Source organism: Anser cygnoides, chromosome 3, assembly GCF_040182565.1.
Source record: "Anser cygnoides isolate HZ-2024a breed goose chromosome 3, Taihu_goose_T2T_genome, whole genome shotgun sequence".
NCBI classification, from domain to species: domain Eukaryota; kingdom Metazoa; phylum Chordata; class Aves; order Anseriformes; family Anatidae; genus Anser; species Anser cygnoides.
Genome location: NC_089875.1, coordinates 3983115 through 4001803, shown reverse-complemented (window position 1 = coordinate 4001803; position 18689 = coordinate 3983115). Strand labels below are relative to the sequence as shown.

The following is an 18689-nucleotide window of genomic DNA, read 5'->3' as shown; positions in this document are numbered from 1 at the left end:
TATGTATAGGTAAATAAGATCCAAAGCATTTGCACAATAAGCTGAATGTGTTGGCTCTGAAGACAGTTCACTTCTCACCTTGACAATTTGAGCTCCCTTGTCTTTTACAGTGTTTGTTAGTCAAGACCTTGCACAGTGTTGGAAAGATTTAGTCTTGTCTTCTGAGGACAAGAGGATATAGTTTCTTTTCCATTCAGTTATTTTTAAAATAATAGCGACATAAACTAGGTCGTGAAGTTACAGAAAACATGCTAAAATAGGATACAGACTATCCCAGGTACTCTTCCTTGCCACAGTTAGAGAAAATACTGTGATGGTAGAGACAAAACTAAATCACAGGTGCTTGCTCCTGTAGGAGGCTACAAAACTCCCCTGTTCTGAAACTAAATAAATAAATAAAACCAACAACCACCCCATTTGACACCCCCTTTTAATGTATTTTGTCTAAACGCTGGCTTTCTCCTGAAATCTCAAGAAATAAGCTACTTGCAGCAACTGAAATTGAAGTTCCTATTCCTTAGTAAACTTCTCCTCTGAAAAAGAAGTTCTCACTAACTACAATCACTCTTTCCTTCTTTTAGTAAAGAAAAGAGTTTTAAATGCAAAATCTGCTTGTTGATGGGCTGGTTTTGGAGGGCCTGTTTTCAATCTGTGACCTACCTTTGCAGCATTACAGAACACTGAAATAGTAGTTTCCCTCACTATTTAAACTGGAATACTGTACTATCAGATACAGACTGACTATTTGGATAGTTTTATAGGAAGAATAACACAGTAAGGAAAGTAAATTCTGTAAATCTGAATATAGGAATTTCAAACAACGTAAGTGCTGATTTAACACATCTGCCAATATTGCAGTCAGTGAGCAAACGGTAGCAAATTTTTGCCGTGAGTATGATAACTGAGGTAACCACTTTGAGTTCAAGATCTCTACTTGTCAATTTAAACTGTTGATGAAAATAAGATGCTTTTAAGATCAATCAATTCCAAAACAGTTCTTGGATTCTTTCCAGGAATATTCAAAGTTGTCATGTGCTTAATAGTTTCCTCTTTCATATAGGTATTATACCAATATCAATAAAGCATGTTTTCATTGTTGCTGTAAATACTATTAAATTCATGTTTAAAACAACTTCCAAGTAAACAATGGAAATTTTCATGTTTCAGCTACAAAATAAAGCCACATAGTCAATGAAGCAGGATTCTTTTACATGCTTTTTAAAAGCTGTGTTCTTGCTTTTTTTTTTTTTTTAAAAGGTAAACAGAGGCAAAGGTAGTAGAATTTCATTTTCATTTTGATGCGCTCACAGATTTTTCAAAATGATATAGTAAAAACCATAAGAATTCAGTATGACATAACTTTGGAAATAATAACAGACAGAAATTATCACAAACTGACATCTCCATCTACCCACAATGCTTCGACACGTAGCTGCATCAAGTGCACAAGATGTTTCAAGATCAGAAAACAAAACTTAGCTTCTTTTTAAAAGCACGCTATAGCTGGTATGTAAAACAGCATCAGCCTTCTTTGGATAAGATATAGCCTTCAAATATCGCATGCAGTAGAGACGTAAGACTAAAGTAAAGACAAGCAGAACAAAGCAATTACCAAGGTGGAATTCTGCCAGCAGAGAGTTTTCCCTTCTGCCCTTCACACAACAACCTATTTGCAACTGAAACCGGATTCTTGATCCCTGAAAAGAAAAATTAGCAAAAAAAAATGGGAACAAAACATTAAAATATTTTTCCACATTGCATTTTAATTTTCATTTTGGCAATGAAGTCAGCTTCCTTTAATTTCCAAGGCTTCGGCAATTCAGTAACAGATACCTCAGGGTGCTATGTTTCAATTTAATAACACTTTGTATCAGTTTTTCCTTCACATATCCTATCAGTGGTGGCAAGGCCTTCTAATCAACACTTGCTTTTGTTTTGTTTTTTTAAAGAAAGAAGCATACTGAAATATTAGGAGTGAATGCCTACCACAGAAGTCTCAAAATTAACTCAGTGGTATTCTACAGGCCAAAGACATTTTATGAGTATTAATTTTTCAAGACGGAAAAAGCTTTTATTTGGATCTATCTGGCCAGAACAGGGATTATAGGATTCAGGTTTAGCTTTTTCTCACTGCCTCATTTTCTCCTTCGCCATGGTTTGAAGGATATTTTTTGTAACAAGCAAGCCCTGAAACACTTCATTTCACTATTTATTTTAGATTTATATCTACATGAGGAAGTTATTACCACTATTCTAGGATAAAGAACAAAGCTTGAAACATTGTCAGAAAAGCTATTCAATAGTAACAGTTAAGGCTGTTGAACATACTTAGGGAAAGAGCTCAGCAATCCCTATTTGGGTCTGTATATTTGTTTTGTAATGAAAGGTAAAGCTAGGCAAAAAGGAGAAGAAAAACACATTATTTCTCAGATTAAATAAGTCCTGTATGCATATTTATCAAACCTCATAATAGTTTCACAAAAAAAATAATCCAAATGAAACTACTCATGTGAGAAAATTTATAATGAAAAAAAATCCACATTAAACAGAAATTTTATGTTGCAGGCAAACAGCTTGACAGATGAATAGCTAAACCCATTCTCGAGAATAAATAATAAGCTTCGGTTTCGAGGCTAGCAATCTATGTAACTTTCTGACACTGTAAAGGAAATCTCAGTTCCTTCGTATCCTAATTTGACCAATTTAACTAAGAGACCAACTATCAGGTAACCTTATGACTGAATCATGTAACAGTAAATTCCCCAAAGAGGCAGATAACAAAAACAAATATAAAGTGGAATTTAAATGCTAGTGTTCTTTTTTTTTTTTTAATACGTAGATAGAAAGATAGATAATTGTATTTTCATATGTAGTTATCATATCATAAAGTTTCATTCTCCAAAGCCATCTGAGCAAATTTAACTCCATTGGTGAACACTTTATCACGTGATCATTCTGCATCAAAGGATTATCAGTCAACTAACAAGATAACACACTGCAACAACACAAAGCAGCATTTCAGGGTGCAGGAATGCCTCCTTCTCCCCTTAAAGGGAGAAGGATTTATTAAACAGGGAAGTATTTTATACTACCACCCCCCTCCAAAAACATAACAAAAAAGAACAAGATTGATCTTTGCACATAAATCAGTAGTTAGCTTTACAATACGTAAGTAACATACCACTCAGTGCTCCAACAGCTCCAAAATTTAATGACTTTCCATCCATTATACTGGCATCACATTCTATCTCACCCAGAAGGTTTAGGTTAGACCCCATTCCTGCATTTGTAAAAGGAGAATCCTAAAAATAAGAATAAAACACTGTAAGGCCACATCCATAACAGACTATATTAAGACCTTTGCATAACTAATATGGTGACACTGGTCTTTGTACAGCGCAATTTCTTATTGCAGTATTTCAATCTTCCACAACAACAAAGAGGAGAAATTTGCACTGGTCATCTCAAATTACTACCGTAGATACCTTATACCCTCTTCAGTGTGATACATCTCAAGTGTAATAATGGGCTATTATAAATAATAACCACACGACAAATTTAGATAATCATTTATATGCAAGCAACAGCTTTACAAGATGAGTAAAAATCTCTTCCACAGAGACCACGGTCTACTTCTGAAACTCTCAAGTATGGTGGAGCAGCAAAACAGAACTGTATGTTTCCTTAAGATGATAAGACTGTGATTTCAGCCTTGCACACAGAAATGAGGAATCAGCACCAATAAAAAGAATTCACTTTGCAAAATTCCTATTTGAACGCTAGCACAAGGACAGTCATTACCATGGTCTGGAAGTTTACTGAATAACAAAGGTATATTTCACATAAAGCATGGAACAACCTTTAATAAACTACCTAATTAAAAACTAACTCATCTTTTATTAGAGTTTTCTGTAGTTTTTGAAAACTTAAGTTTGTCGAACAAGAAGTGTCGCATGCTAGATTTAAAAGTACGAATTGTTGCCTACACGTTCCCTCGGAGCATCACCATGATTTTAAAATCACAAAGCTTTAAAGTGGCATAGTCCAGAAGTCTCACTGTCTGGTCAACATAACCCCCACTTTCCATATGCAGGCACAAAACTGAGTACAAGATGAAGAAAGAAAACAGGCCAGAACGTTCAAACAATAACATTTTAGAGATGCTGCATGCTTTCAGAGTTTTATATCTGTTTTTATCACAATAGCAGAACAACCTCACGTAAGAAATAAAACGGTTGTCTAGACCGTATGTAAATATATCATAGAAATTAGATGGCCATAATGTTACAAATACACATAATATATGCAGAATCAAGAAACACATCTATTGGAAACAAAGTTCTGTCTTAAATGTTAAGAGAATTGGCTCGTTTTTGCACACGCTAGTTTGCAATGAATGCAAGGAAACTAAAGAGGGAGAACAGAAATGAAAAACAACTTTGCAGCAAGTCAGAACTCTTGTTAACTTCCAAATGAACAGTAATGAGTAAATACAAAACCTGTTTTGCAAGGTACTGATTCTAATTTACAGAGATAAGGTATTTAGCACATTAATATTGGAAACAGTTATCAAAATGCAGTCTCACTGGAGTTTTATGCTTAAAGGTAACAGTGGAGAATCATTAATACATGATCAACGTATAATCATTAAACAGACAGTAATATCTCCGTCGTGTTAATTCTACACCACTCATCTTTATTGTCTGTTTTTCTTCTGCATCCAAGAAGTAGCACAAGATTTTATCCCATCCCATTTTATCTCATGCCGTAACAGATCTTCAAATTCATTGTGTACGTTCATTGTGTTGTTCATTTTGACAGATATGCATCACAGAAAAGAAGTAAAGTGGGAGAGAAGTTGAAACACTTGCAGCTTGGCACACAGTGAATAACCTTCCCTAGAAAGGGGGAAAGGTGGAAGGCTACCAAGATGATGGTCTTGGAAAGGGGGAAGATTGCCGAGCAGGAGCGGGCTTAGCCAACTGTATTGCTCGCCAGACTGCAACTATGAAGAAAATTAAGCCAGTGAAGTTTTAGAACAAAAGGAGCAGCGAAGTGACAGAAGGAATCTGAATGCAAACAGTGAAAAATTCTTGGAGGACAAAGGAAAAACGGGAATGCATTAGGATGAACTGTGCTTACTCCTAGAGCTCTCCAAGTTCCTTGCTCTTGGGTAATTGGAGCACGGAGATCTGCAAGTCTGGAGACTAATTTCTAAGGCTCTGTTCCAAAAACATTTGCTCAGTACATTATACTCAAAAACATTAGCAAAGAGCAAGAATTTTGTGTTCTATAGATCTGTTACAGCCACAAAGCAAAGACAGCTGTTACCTTAAAAGTGGATGTCACAGCCAAATAAGGGGAGCAGGGAGGACCTATCTGAAGAGAAATCCTGGTTACTCTGTCTAGAATCCTCCTGCCTGCAAGATACAAAGCTCCCTACTATCTGATACACGTAATAATTTAGAGAGTTTAAGGGGAAAAAAAAAAACAGGCTACATAGTAGCACTAGTTCGGTTTATTTCTAAAAATCAAGAAGTGCTTTGGAATAACACCTTCCCTGCACAACATCGAGGATGCACCAAGAAATGACTTATCGAGAGGATCTCAAGACAAAGCGAATGCCACCTGTTTCTCCCCTCTGAATACTACAAAATATTTATGAGAATGTCACATAGTATGTGATAAATAGGGTATCTAAACCAACAAAACAGAAGGTGCCTCTGATGGCACAACTCTTTCATTTCAGAACTACGGAGTCTTACCAGTACGCTCATTCACAACCTGAGCGACTTCTCCAGTGAAAAAGAAATGAAGAGCAAATTCCAAGGGCCTGCTCAGAATTTCTGTGGAGCTTTACAATTAGACTGCACTCAGTTAAGATGCAGTCTCAGAATTGCCAAGAGAAAGGTGGTCTCTGTAACTTCACAAACCTAAAAGCTGATCTGATAACAGCTTTAGACAGCGCAGGAACTGGGTGTGAACAGCACGGAATCTCTGACACCTACCGGAGTGTCTTTGAGATGAGATGAGATGAGATATAAAGCCTTTGAAATGAGGCAGGGAAAAACCTTTACAACAAATGGAAACAGATATTCACACCTACATCTATGAATAGACAAGGACGTGAAATACCGCACATTAATACATCTCTTTTTGAAACACATGAATCTCTGCAAAGTCTGCCCAAAAGATATCAACACTGATAAACAAATTTTGGAATACAATCTAGGAAAATTAAGAAGTGTTTTAAAATGAAAATGCACAGCCTTTGAGGAATGTGGAAACATTATTAAAACAGAAGTGTGCATGCTTTCAAAAGGCAAAAAATAAACTGAGCTACTCCAGAACTGCAAGAACTGATTCCCCAAGCTGTACCCATCTTGGGGGAGGGAGGGAAAGAAGGAAAAGAAAGTTGTAACAGTAGGTATATTCAGGTATTTACTTGTATTTAAAAAACACAAGCAGAGATCAGCCTTTGTATCTCTAAGCAGTCAGAAAAAGATCAGATAAACAAGCAAAACAGCACGAGCTTTGCAAGCTAACAGCAAGCCCTACCACTACACAAAAGTAAAAAATGCGAGAAAAGACAAACAAGTGTCTATTCAAAGCATTTTAATAAAACAAAAGCTTTCGAATTTGTGAAAAATACTAGACTACAGCAATTACACCATCACTGAAGTATCTCTAACTTGAAACTGTAGTAAAGAGATAATACAAAGCTTTAAGATGTGGAACAATAATTTAATTTTCAAAAGTTAGCCCATCTTGGGTTAACCCCATACCAAGGGTATCATTTTCATTTGTAGACTCCTTTTCATTTCAAGATGTATTTGAAAATGTTCTGGCAGCAATCACAGGCATGCTGAAGTTTCCAGCTGCGGTCAAAGTTGGAACGCTTGAAGATGTTACTCAACTCTAATAGTCCAGAATTACATCTAGGCAAATAGTTAAAATGTTCTATTTTGACATGTATTAAAGAGGATTCCATTCATCTTTTCTACAGTTTAGGCCAAGGTTTATTTGCAACTTTTAAAAGGATTTCAAAGTCTACAGCCATTTCTTTCTACACACTGCAATTTTAAAATTCATTTTTCTGTGGGAATTCAGTGACAAGAAGTAATAGTCTACAAGGATGAGTCAGGTCCCTTTCAACTAAGTCAGCTAAAATGTTTTTAAAGAACACTTTTGTCATAGATTACCATTAGTCACTCTGCTGCAAAACATCACAGCAATGCTTTTAACTAGAATTAACAACTTCCAGTTCATTATCCATTTAAAGTTCATCTATGGTGACTGCCTTACCACAACAGTGCTGCCGGCATCGTGCTTTCAGCTTTATAAAGATATCCTTGGGACTAAGATTCTGTATTCCAAAATCTTATTTACTATAAAATTAATAAATCATGTTTAAAAACCAACCACAATTCAACAAGAAGTAAACTACTTCACTGCAAAATTTTGCTTTGCGTTCCTTTGAATTGAGGCTAAAAAACAAGCAAAGTAAATAGAGGAATTTTAGTAGCAAGGAGATCAAAAGCAAAATGTGACATCCACTTCCCCATCAATCACATTAATTTCCAATTTAAATGATGTCCATAAATAATATTCCACAGAAGTCAAATTAAAGAAACAAGCAATGTACACATCGTATTAACTTAGACTACACATAGAGAAATTTTAATATCTTCATCGTCCTTTACAACAAACTTATGCTCTTGTCTCTGATATTTGAGCAGTAGACCCTCTGAATTGCTCTATACTCTAAGCTTGAAATTGCACATCACTTCTCCAGCCAGCCATAAATTCAATCAGCATGTGGTTTTGTTGAAAACTGCACGTTTCATAAGGAAAAAAAAAAAAAAAGCTGCCCAAATCCTTTTGTTTTTCAAGGCAAGTTCAGACTTCCTATGGTGGCTGATAGTAAGATCGCAAAAATAAGTGATTCTGGGCTCATGTCTTTGTAGAAGAATACAGTGTAAATGACGACTTTTATGAAGCACCTTGTCCATATCCATTCTATCACCAAAAGCTGAAGGAAGTAACCTGTTCATTTGTTTCTCTGCAATGACAGAGTTCACAAACTGGAAAACGTAACTGCCTTTAATCAACTTAGGAAATACAGCTGATGCTTATGAAGACCAGTGAAGTTATTTCAACAGTATTGTGGTCAGGTGTTGTTGTTTTGTAAAAGTAATCTACCTTTTCTCAAAAAACTATTAGCATTATATCTTAATCTATCCACTATTTCATTTGAGATTCAAAGTCCAACAAAAAAAGGCTGTTCATTCTCCATTTGGAGCCTGCAAAAATAAAACAAAAAACAGACAGCATACCACAAGCAAACTGTCAGCTTGCTCATAAAAGATCAAGAGCAAGTCTTGCGCCTCAACAAGTCTTTGAAGTGATGCCTCTTGGATTAGCTGAAATTCTGTGTAATAGGAGTTGTGTAATTGAGTGGAACTGAGGGGAAAAAAAATTAATCTTTTGTGACACTTCCATGAAAAGATTTGTGTGTCTTGCAAAGACTACAGATTTTTGGAATACAGCATTAAAAACTCTACAGAACTGTAAAAGAGATTAAATATTTCAGATAAACTCACTGTAATGTGTTCTCCAGCAACCAAAATATAAAGAAGCTTGAAACAGTATTCCACGATGGAATCTGTTATCATGTAATACAAAATTTTGTTGTTCTTTACCTTAATCTGTATTGCAGTGGCAGATGCAAACAAACAAAACTGTTTTTATACAGATTTTTTACTATGTACCTCCCAATTCGAAATGCTAAAGTACTTGATGAAAATGTCAATATTTTTTCTGCATAAAAAAGAGTAGTGATAGCTCACAAGAGAGACAGTCAACATACAAACCTACATTTTTACCTAAAAATTTTTATAATGAAAGAGAAAATTTACTCTGTTTGCTTTGTTGGTTTGCCACATGCAGTTTCTGTTTTCCAGACAGGAATAGGAAAAGAACTGGAAATAAAACAGAAGACTCAGCTAGAGAAAAGATGGACATCTCTGGAGGTGGTGTTCACCATGAGATATGAGTAGACACAAACCTTCCAACATTTTCAAAGCTGACAGTCTAACACTTTGGAATTTCTCATACCAGTTCCGAAAAACTGCCACTGCAAAACACACCATTTTATGTTCTGAGTATACCTTTGATTCTTCCTAACTGCATAGCCATAAAGTTTAATTTAAAAGAAGCCCAAATCCCAAACCCAATATTCTTTATCACAATAAAAAAGAAAATGACACACAATTAAGAAGTTATATAGATCACTTAATGAGTAAATGAAAGCCAATAATTTTGTTGAGAACAATGGAAGAATAGCCTGAACAAAATAATATTTAATCTTAAAAACAGGAAAAAAGGAAAAAAAAAAAAAAAAAACAGGTTTTGTACAACAGTACACATTAAAATACTACCTAATACAATTACAAAAACAGAAAGTAGAATGATTGCAGGCATCACCAGAGCAGTAGCAGGACAGAAAAGAAGAAAAAGGTTGCTGATCGGATTAATTCCCTAAATATGTTTTAATTTCATCTTAAAGCCATAACATCTTATAGATATCACTTCAGAATATTTAAATCTATTACAGCAAAAGATTTTCTTAGGGATATCAAAAACAGAAAATAATTACCCTGGGCACAGCTGCAAGGAGATACATAGCTTTTAAGTTAAGCTTCTTAAAATATGTTTTCTTCTACTTAGTTCAGGAACACAATAAAAATCACAACACAAAATATGAAATTTTTCTTCCACCAAGGAGGGAACTGAATCACAAAACAATCTTGTAGAAAAACAGAAGATTCAGTTAGCTTATAGATGTGCATCATAAATAATTCCTCTACAGAGAATTTATCTTTTATTCTCACCTAGATCTATTTTAATGTGTAAGATAGCACATGAAAGCATATTTGAACAGTTCAGTGGAGACCTGGAGTAGTGTTCAAAGTCAAGAAGTTCACCAAGTTAAAAGTATGACTGAAGCTTCGGCACCTGGTCGGCATGCCTAACGCATATTGAAGTACATACTGCGTGCCTCACGCTGACCCTATCACTTATGTTAATTAATACTTTCTAAACGTATGTGTGATCAAATCCACTGCTAATCCTCTCAAATCTGACAATAAATTCCCAAACCAGGACATTATTTTTACAGTAGAACACTCACATCACCTTCCCTTTTTCACTAATAAAGTTGGAGAGGATGAAACAATCACTGCCATGAGGGATATGTGAACCTGGGACAATCATTAATATTAAGCTTCCTCATTTATATCCCAGAAATTCTTTTAGCTTTACTCCCCTTTTCCTTATTTCATAGGGACCATTCACTAAAGTCAGATGCTGTAAAATCTCACCATTCCAAAAAGAGACTCTTCCAAATGCCTTACAAACAGCTGCTCATCTCCTTATAATTATTGATTCTTTGTATCTTAAATAAAAAATCAATTTTAAATAAAAGCATTACTTGTCCTACTCTTCTATACACAGCTCGTCATAAAAATCAGAAAAAAAAGATAATTTTACAAAAAGCTGTATTTCGCCAAACAGCCTGCTTCTAGTCTCCTATCCTATCGGACAGAGATCATAGAGGAAAAAAAGTAAAAATATAAGAAAAAAAGCCTTCATGATTTACATTAGTTCAAGTGCATAGCTCAAGTATGATGTGGAACAAATGAGAACTTAAAATTCCTACTTCATTTTCTAATAGTCGTTTAATTGGACAGAGACAAGCAACCTTAGATTTATACAATCACTTTTGCAATGTTATCCTGAAGAACTGAAAAAGGTATGAATAACACAATCCAGGAAAGCACATCAGAGACAGTTACATCAATATAATTGCTACCTGAGAGCATTAATACAGTTACTAAGGACTAACTACATCTAAATTCTTTGACTATAATTTGAAGAAACTAAACGTAACTGTGAGAGATACTAATGAGAAAAAAAAAAATTAGAACTTATTCTAGAACGTCTAGTCAGCCAATGTTACCAGTAGCATGATTTTTCCCCACCTAAGAAGCAGAGCCAGTGCAGTCCACCTGTAAGTCAGAACTTCCCTAAAAAGGGTTAGATAAATCTTTAATCGTTTTTTTTTTAATTGTTAAAGACTATCTGATAAAACGTACCTGAGATAAAAACCAATTTGAACCAAGTACAGAACTTTTATTGGCAATTTTAAAAGTCTTTAAATACATTTATTCCAAAAAATAATTAAAAGGCAAGATAAAATTAGTATAGCTTCCCTATCTGCACAGATAACTAAATTTAAGACACAAAAAGGGAAATCTCAGTAGATTTCCCATTTGAATTAGTACCTTCCCCCTTGAATTAGTACCTTCCTACAGAAAAACGTGACAATGTACCTGAGATATACATTAGTAGTCAGAAATTCTTACCTCTAATTCTATAAGTGCTGCAGTCACTGCATCTGTTGCAAGAGCGCCAGCCTGTAGCTTTTCAATTGCCTGTAAAACAGAATTTTCAGTTGATGATTAGGAAATTCTAATATTTTATCGCTAAGCCCTACATTTTCCTAGTCCTGTACAAAAGAGAATCTTCACCAAATTACTTTAAGATGTAAGAAGACAGAAAAACAAGATACGCAGGAAATCACGGCCATGCACCATGTGAGGGCAGATCCGATGGCTTTTTACTCCTCAGACATTCCAACACTGCATTTAGTAGCAGATTCCTGCAAGCTCATATTTGTAGCAAAAAAAATTCTCATACCTGACTTCCTCAAACACAATGTTTCAGTCAAGAAGTTTCTAATTTCTTTCCAAGATTCAACAACAATCCCTAGTACCACACATGGTAATGATCATGAAATTGAACATTATCAACAAATGAACTCATCTAAAAGACAATGCATAAAAACATATCATATACGATAAAGTTATCTTCAGATTTTATATGCATGCACACACACAAAAAGAGTTCTAGAGCCTAACGCTGCATCTCAGATCCATACTGGGCCCTCAGGTAACCTCCAGAAAACAGCTATGGCTGCATCTTAAGCAGCAAGACAAACCCATGACTGTTTGCTCTTCATACAAATTATTTTTGTTGGCTACCTAGCTTAAGGAACCAAACAGAATCTCCAATTAGACAAATTCAACAGCAAACAACCTCTTTTCCACACATAATTAGCTGAAAAATTACTATCATCAGGGCTAATGTACAACTTTAATGAAGCTGGTGTTAAGTTTGGATGCTTTTTGAGGCTTCTCATTAAAAAATTAGATTTGTATTAGGATTGAGCAACAGAACTGTAAAGATGAAGTGTTAATTAATTATTAGATTCCAGCTCTGAAACACTTCCAAAAAGCCTGCCAGGCTCCTCAGCTCCATCTCCGTGAAGAAAGCAAAAGGCATTATGAATTTTGAAGATCAGTATTCCAGCTTCTTATTCAACACTTTGTGTACAAGACTTGCCAGCTCCAAAGTAGATAAAAATAATAAACATATATTTTTATATGTACTGCCATAGAAATGAAAATCGTGCCATTTCTTCCTTTCCAACTTTGGGAAGAGGATTTTTTTGGTTGGTTGGTTGTTTTTTTTTCATTGTTTCTACCTCTCCTCCTATTAAAAAGTTAAGAGCTATCAAGAAGAAAGGAATTCTAGAAATTCCTATATCTATGGAGTAATCTGGATGCTAGAGCTTAAATAAACTCCAAAAAGTGTGGATATTAATGAAAGAAAGATCCAGGCATCATGTTCAGCTCTGGTAATCCCAGAACCACAGAAGCAGTGCATGAAGCTGTAAGAATATCCTGTGAAGGCACTACTGCGAGCTTACCTGTTTGTTCTCCACCATTCCTTTGATGTCTTTTATTTGCCACCACCGAAATAGCAAAGTTTCTGCACCTTGGGGCCAAGCACTGTAGTGACTCTGTACAGCCATCACGTTAACTGTTGCTGCTCCATTTTTTCCTCTAGCAACACATACGTTCTGAGTAGCTAAACCACAATATGCCTATTTATAGCAAAGGGACAGTGCTCCCTGTATACTTCTTACATACCCAGTACAAGACTGTGGGGATGGTAAGACATACCTTCTGGCAAGCTCTTTTGCACACATGCTTATACTCTTTAGCTTTGGATTCAGAATGATAACCTGCACCTACAATTAGACAAAAGAAAAAGAGATTATACTACTTATCAAACTACTGTCTATACTTCAAAGCAAGAATTATGACATGGGCAAACAGAAGGTGTCTGGATTACATTAGCATTTCTTTTTTGTATCCGTGGTTGACAACTTTATGCCATTCAAATACACTTATAGAGTACAGAGCACACAGGTGTAAATCTCAGTGTCATATAATCCGTTCCTATAAACACTCTAGAAGCAACTCCAGTTTTGTTCATTCTTGGAGGATTTCCAGCACTGCTATTTTATTTAACCTCCATTCATGTGGGGAAAAAAAAAAAAAAGTCAACTCCAATTTTTTAAGTCAAACTCCAATTTTCCTTTTCCTCATGACTTGTACATTGGCCAATTACTATTTTGTTTATTTTCTCATATTTATGCTACACTTTTAGAGCTCATTACTCCAGTTTTAGAACCAGAAGATGTCCCTGAAATAAGGATCACTTTTTTCGACTTTTTCTCATTTTCAGTCTTTATGCCTATCCTGCTACACCTACCCATTTTGCCCTGGTTTTAGCCACTGTCCCCTATTTCCATACCTGAGAAATTTATCAGTGTCCACTATTTGACTCAATACAGTACCAGAAAAACAGCAGACAAGATTAGCACACTGACCTTTAGTTTCCATTTTTTTTTAACTTGACAAACATGTTTGTATTGATTTCAACTTCCCTTTCCTCACCTTTAGTAATGCCAGCCTTGATAAACTCTAATAAAATCAGTTTTAACACTTCTAGCAATGAAAAAAAGGACTTTTAAATAGCAAAATAACCCAGCAAAGAGCAACGTATTGATCATTTCAATCTGCTCTTTAAATAAAACACCAGGATCTTCCAATATCAACCCAGAATAAGCACCATGGAGACTTTTTGGTTTTTGCCTGAAGGATTTCAGCAGCTAAAAACAAACATATAGCCAGATGTAAACGTTATTCATATTTTCAAGACTAACAGTATTTAAGAAGGAACCTATTAAAAATTATTTATGAACAAGAGACACATAGTACATCATTTTTATATCACATCTGAGTAGAAGACCTCTGTTACATGTGGAAAGAATAAATAACAATTCACTTTAAAAAGAACACAATAAAAAAATAGACTTGGAGAAAACCTTCAAAGTGTAAAAAGAGTCAAATACTGCAACACATTGCCTAAGGTTTCAGAAAGTCTTAACTAGACATGCTTAAGGACAAGCTAGACAAAAAATTGTCGGTAATCGAAGAGCTCTATTTGATCCTTCTGTACGGTAAAGAAACAGACTGAAATAGACCTCTCTCACATTTTGTAGGGTTCCCTATCAGCAGATGTAACTGAAGAATTTGATGTTTTATAACTGTGAAATTTAAGGATTTTTTTGACAAAGAGCAAATGCATATATTTATATATATAAATATGTATATACACACACAAACCGTTCAGAACACCAAAAATTACATTTTTAGTACCAGCTCCCAAGATTCTCCAGCCAATGCAACTTCCAAACAAACTCTCCACTCACACATTTACATCCAAAGTTCACATCATTTCATTAAATGTGTTTCATTAACATACTAGCAGACCAAAGCCAATATAAAACTTCAGTTGATATTTAGTCTGTATACGCACTATTTCCATTCCAGCTGTTATGTTTCCGCACCTTACCTGCGTGAACAAGCACAAATCCCACTCGTTTCCCTCTTTGGGTTTGCTTTGTTTCGGGCTCTTTGACCACCACTTTTACAGCTGTAACCTGAGATGATTTGGAAGGTAATACTTCTATCGAACTTATCCCCTTTTCCATGATCGTACGTTAGGATCACCATCTTCTACTGGAAAAGAGCATGCTTCCATTCAAAAATAAATTCTGGAGAGGAATCATCCTAAAATCAAATCACATGCAAATGTTAGATACTGATTTCCAAGAGGCATATTTCATATATATCAACATCAGAAAGAATTTTTGGAAGACAGGTTTGAAACAAGGCGAGAACACCTGTTGAAAGAAGGGCTTCTAAGTTCTGCCTCTTGCCTAGCTAGCAGTATTAACATGACTTAAGATAACCAACTCAGTTGAAAAAGTCCATGTTGCAAGTTGGAATCAGCCTTTAAGCTCCCCTTAAGAGACTTGAACCTAATAATCTTTCCAGTTGTTCTAGGGAACTGCTGATCAAAGGCTTGCACACGACTGAGAAAGCTGCTTTCCATGGTCTTCTTTTATTCAACATTACAACATATTTCTCCACCCAACATGCCTAACTAGCTTTAAATGCAATGATGCTTCACACTTCTTAAAAGTGACATCCCCTTCTCATGTGAAAAGTCCTAAGCATCATTATAACAACGCTAGCAAAAGCTAAAAGATGGTATGTACAGATACGTGCATAACCTCCTATCCTGAAATCACGTGCTGGCATCTGCCTGCATGATTTTGTGTTATTTTATATAGGTGATGTAGAAAACATACATTAACACAAATTCAAGTCTATCAGAAATTATTAACACATTCTCCACAGAATTGCAGCATATGAATAAAAATAATGCCTTATCTTTTTCTTTCTTTTGAAAGAAATAGCTGTTTAAGATCCTATAATGAACTCATTCCTAGTCTTCCATAGCCTTCTACGTCCTCCCCTTATTATTCTCCATTAATTTAAAGGGGAAAAAGAAAAAAGGAATATTTTTTTAAATTGCGAAGTATTTCTAAAAATAATGCCAAATAAGCCCAAGACAGTGAAGGAAAGTTTGCCTAGAGAAAAAGAACAGCTACCGTGATTATTAATGAACCACAATACGCTTAAGTCAAAGTCAAATAATTTAGTAAACCCATTCTTTTAGCTAGCTTTTGGATCTTAACCCTTAACATGTTTACAGAATTTGATGTTTATAGAAAGTTCATGGAAAAACCGACAGTATTTTCTAGAAAAGTAAAAGCTCCCAAATGGTAGTACAGAAAAATGTATTGTATTCCTCAAGAGTCAGAAAATAAATTTGCTGTATTTACTGCTTCTCTTATCCACAGACAAATAACGACACTATCATTCCTCTAGTTCAGCTGGTAAACTGAAAGCACATTCTACGTGTCGGATTAATTCAGGAAGTGAACAAGCATGTCGCTGTAATGCTTGGATGAAGACCTCTGATAACATATCAAGATATTCCAGTATGATGTCTAACACCCCTCCCACCTCTAAAGGGACTACTTGTAACCTAAAAACACTAGTAAGTGAATAGGGGATGTTTAATATGTAGGATTTAAACCACAAATTTTGCAAATGCTGTACAGCTCGCTCCAGGAATTAAATATCACTCCGCTTAAACAGCCATAACAATGCAAATGTTGTTTGTCAACACTCTGCACCGGCATAGGACAAACTTACTGGTTTACCAAAGCCTTCTTTGCAATATTGAAAATTAGCACAGCTTTCTACGAAGCTACTTCTTTCCACTCATTTTCTCTTAGGTGCTATATATGCATATTTATCTTCATATATTTCTAAACATATATAATACAAATAATTATGTTTACTTATGTAAATATAAATACATATACTCATACAAAATTAATTACCTCAACAACATACAGATTCTACAAGGAGTAAAATAATTTATAAACTACATCCAACTGTAAGTCTCGTGTATAGACTTCAGAGCTCGAGTTAACGTCACAACCACCACAATTTACTTCCTTTTTTGCTAACAAGAAGCAAGGGAGCTCCAGCAGCCATTGGTACAGGAGGTGACCTGAAACAGTCTGTTTGCTACAAACTCCACTTTCCTGCATCTTACTGCAGCACACACCTAGAGGGGAACTACAAAGACTGAAGTAAAATGATAGAAGGGCAATTATGGAACACGTATTCTTGCAGAAATAGAAGAAAAATAGTACGGTGGTAGGAACAGTAATGAAGATGGGAGAGAAATGTTTTTTAAAAATAAAGATACAGAGGCTATTTAAAGCCTAAATAATAGTATAGCTCCAGACTGAAAATCCTAATTAGGCGTTAACACGCACTTTGGTTTGAGGATGTGCTGATTTTTACAAGCAAGGCAGTTGCAGAGTTTGCACAGTAAGCTCAAAAGACAACGTATATTAAACTCATTAACATCCTTCTACATTATTTTTTGTCAAATCTCGTCCATTCCAAACCCTTCTTCAAGTATCATTCCCAAACTTGCTGCTTCCACTTTCTAAGCTCCAGTCGGAGCCTGCCTTTCCCTTTACGGCTGCCTGGAGAGATTGATCTGTTCCCTTTGCTGGCCTCTCGTACGCTCGATAGCCCTGACCTCACCCCCCCTCGCTACAGAACTACGACGCACAGCTACAGACACGCTGGAGGCACGCGAAGAACGCAAACCGTGACAACCCTAACGAAGCAGTCCGAAGCACTTACTGCATTTAAAAAGCAACAAGCGCCGAAATCCCAGGCGGCCGCTCAGAAAAACAAAGTCACCGAGCGCGGGCGTCGCAGCCAGCGCGGGTGCCTGTCACACACACACAGCCCAGGGGCAGCCCGAGAGCCCAGAGGGGACGCGGGGCGCCCCCGGGGGAGGTGGAGCTCCGCTCCCTGCTCTGCGGGGCAGACGCCCGCGGGTACTGACACACACCGACGGCTACAGGCAGGTGAGGGGAGGAGGGGGCGCCCGTGGGGACGGCTCCGTCTCAGCCCTGGCCGCGTGAAAGGGGTCGTTTTGGGGAAGCTTTCCGTGCTTTGGGGCTTTTCATTTCCGGGCGCTTTTCGTGTTTTAGAGCTTTCCGTTTCTGACAGGGGCTGGGTAACGCAGGGCGGGAGGGCATTGGGCAGCAGAGCCCCGAGCGCAACGTGAGCCACGGGGAGCACGCAACGACCAACGAGGAGCCACAGAGACGCACGAAAAAAGGCAGAAAAGCAACTTTTATTGCGAAAAACCGCCAGGGAAACCCCCCCCCCCCCCGCCCTCCTGAGGGGCCGCCTCAGCGCTGCGGTCGCCATGGCAACGCCCTGCCGGGGGCGGGGCCTCCGCCCTTCGCGGGGGTGACGTCACCGGGGGGAGCTCCCCGCCCCGCCCCCCACCTCCCGGCAGCGCGCGGGCCCGCGCGGCCGTTAACGGCCGGCCGGGGGGCGCGGGGGGGGGCGGGGGGGGCGGGGCCGGGCGCCGAGCACTCACCCGCCGCCGCCGCCGCCGCCGGCCTCGCGCGCACCCGGAACCGCCCGGCCGCCCCGTTGCCTCGGTGAGGGTGAGGCGTCCCGCCCCCCCGCCGGCCTCCCATTGGGCGCGGCCGGCGACGCGACCGGAAGAGGCGTCGCGAGGGGAAGGGGGCGGCCGATTGGCGGGCGGGAAGGGGAAAGGCCCGCCCCGCTGAAGAGAAGGAGCCAATCGCGGCGCGGGCGCTGCTATGAAAGGGGCTCGGGGAGGGGCTGAGGGAAAACGGCGGCCGCGGCGGGGCTGGGGAGAGAGTGTGGTGCCCGCGGCGCCGCCTGCGAGGAAATGGCGGCCGGGCTGGGCCCTACGGGCCGGAGGGGAAGGGGACAGCCTCGGGCTGG

The 18689-nt window shown here is 37.8% G+C and overlaps 1 protein-coding gene across 1 annotated transcript in view; it reads right to left on the bottom strand.

The window, feature by feature from the left end:
• The window catches only part of TASP1 (taspase 1), an 83983-nt gene extending 65523 nt beyond the window's left edge, over positions 1-18460 (bottom strand). The window contains 6 exon segments of the mRNA XM_066993414.1: positions 1613-1697; positions 3182-3302; positions 11427-11495; positions 13089-13156; positions 14830-15047; positions 18313-18460. Of these exon segments, the coding sequence (XP_066849515.1) occupies positions 1613-1697; positions 3182-3302; positions 11427-11495; positions 13089-13156; positions 14830-14968 (482 nt within the window). The 5' untranslated portion in view covers positions 14969-15047; positions 18313-18460.
• Between the last annotated feature and the right edge of the window lie 229 nt (positions 18461-18689).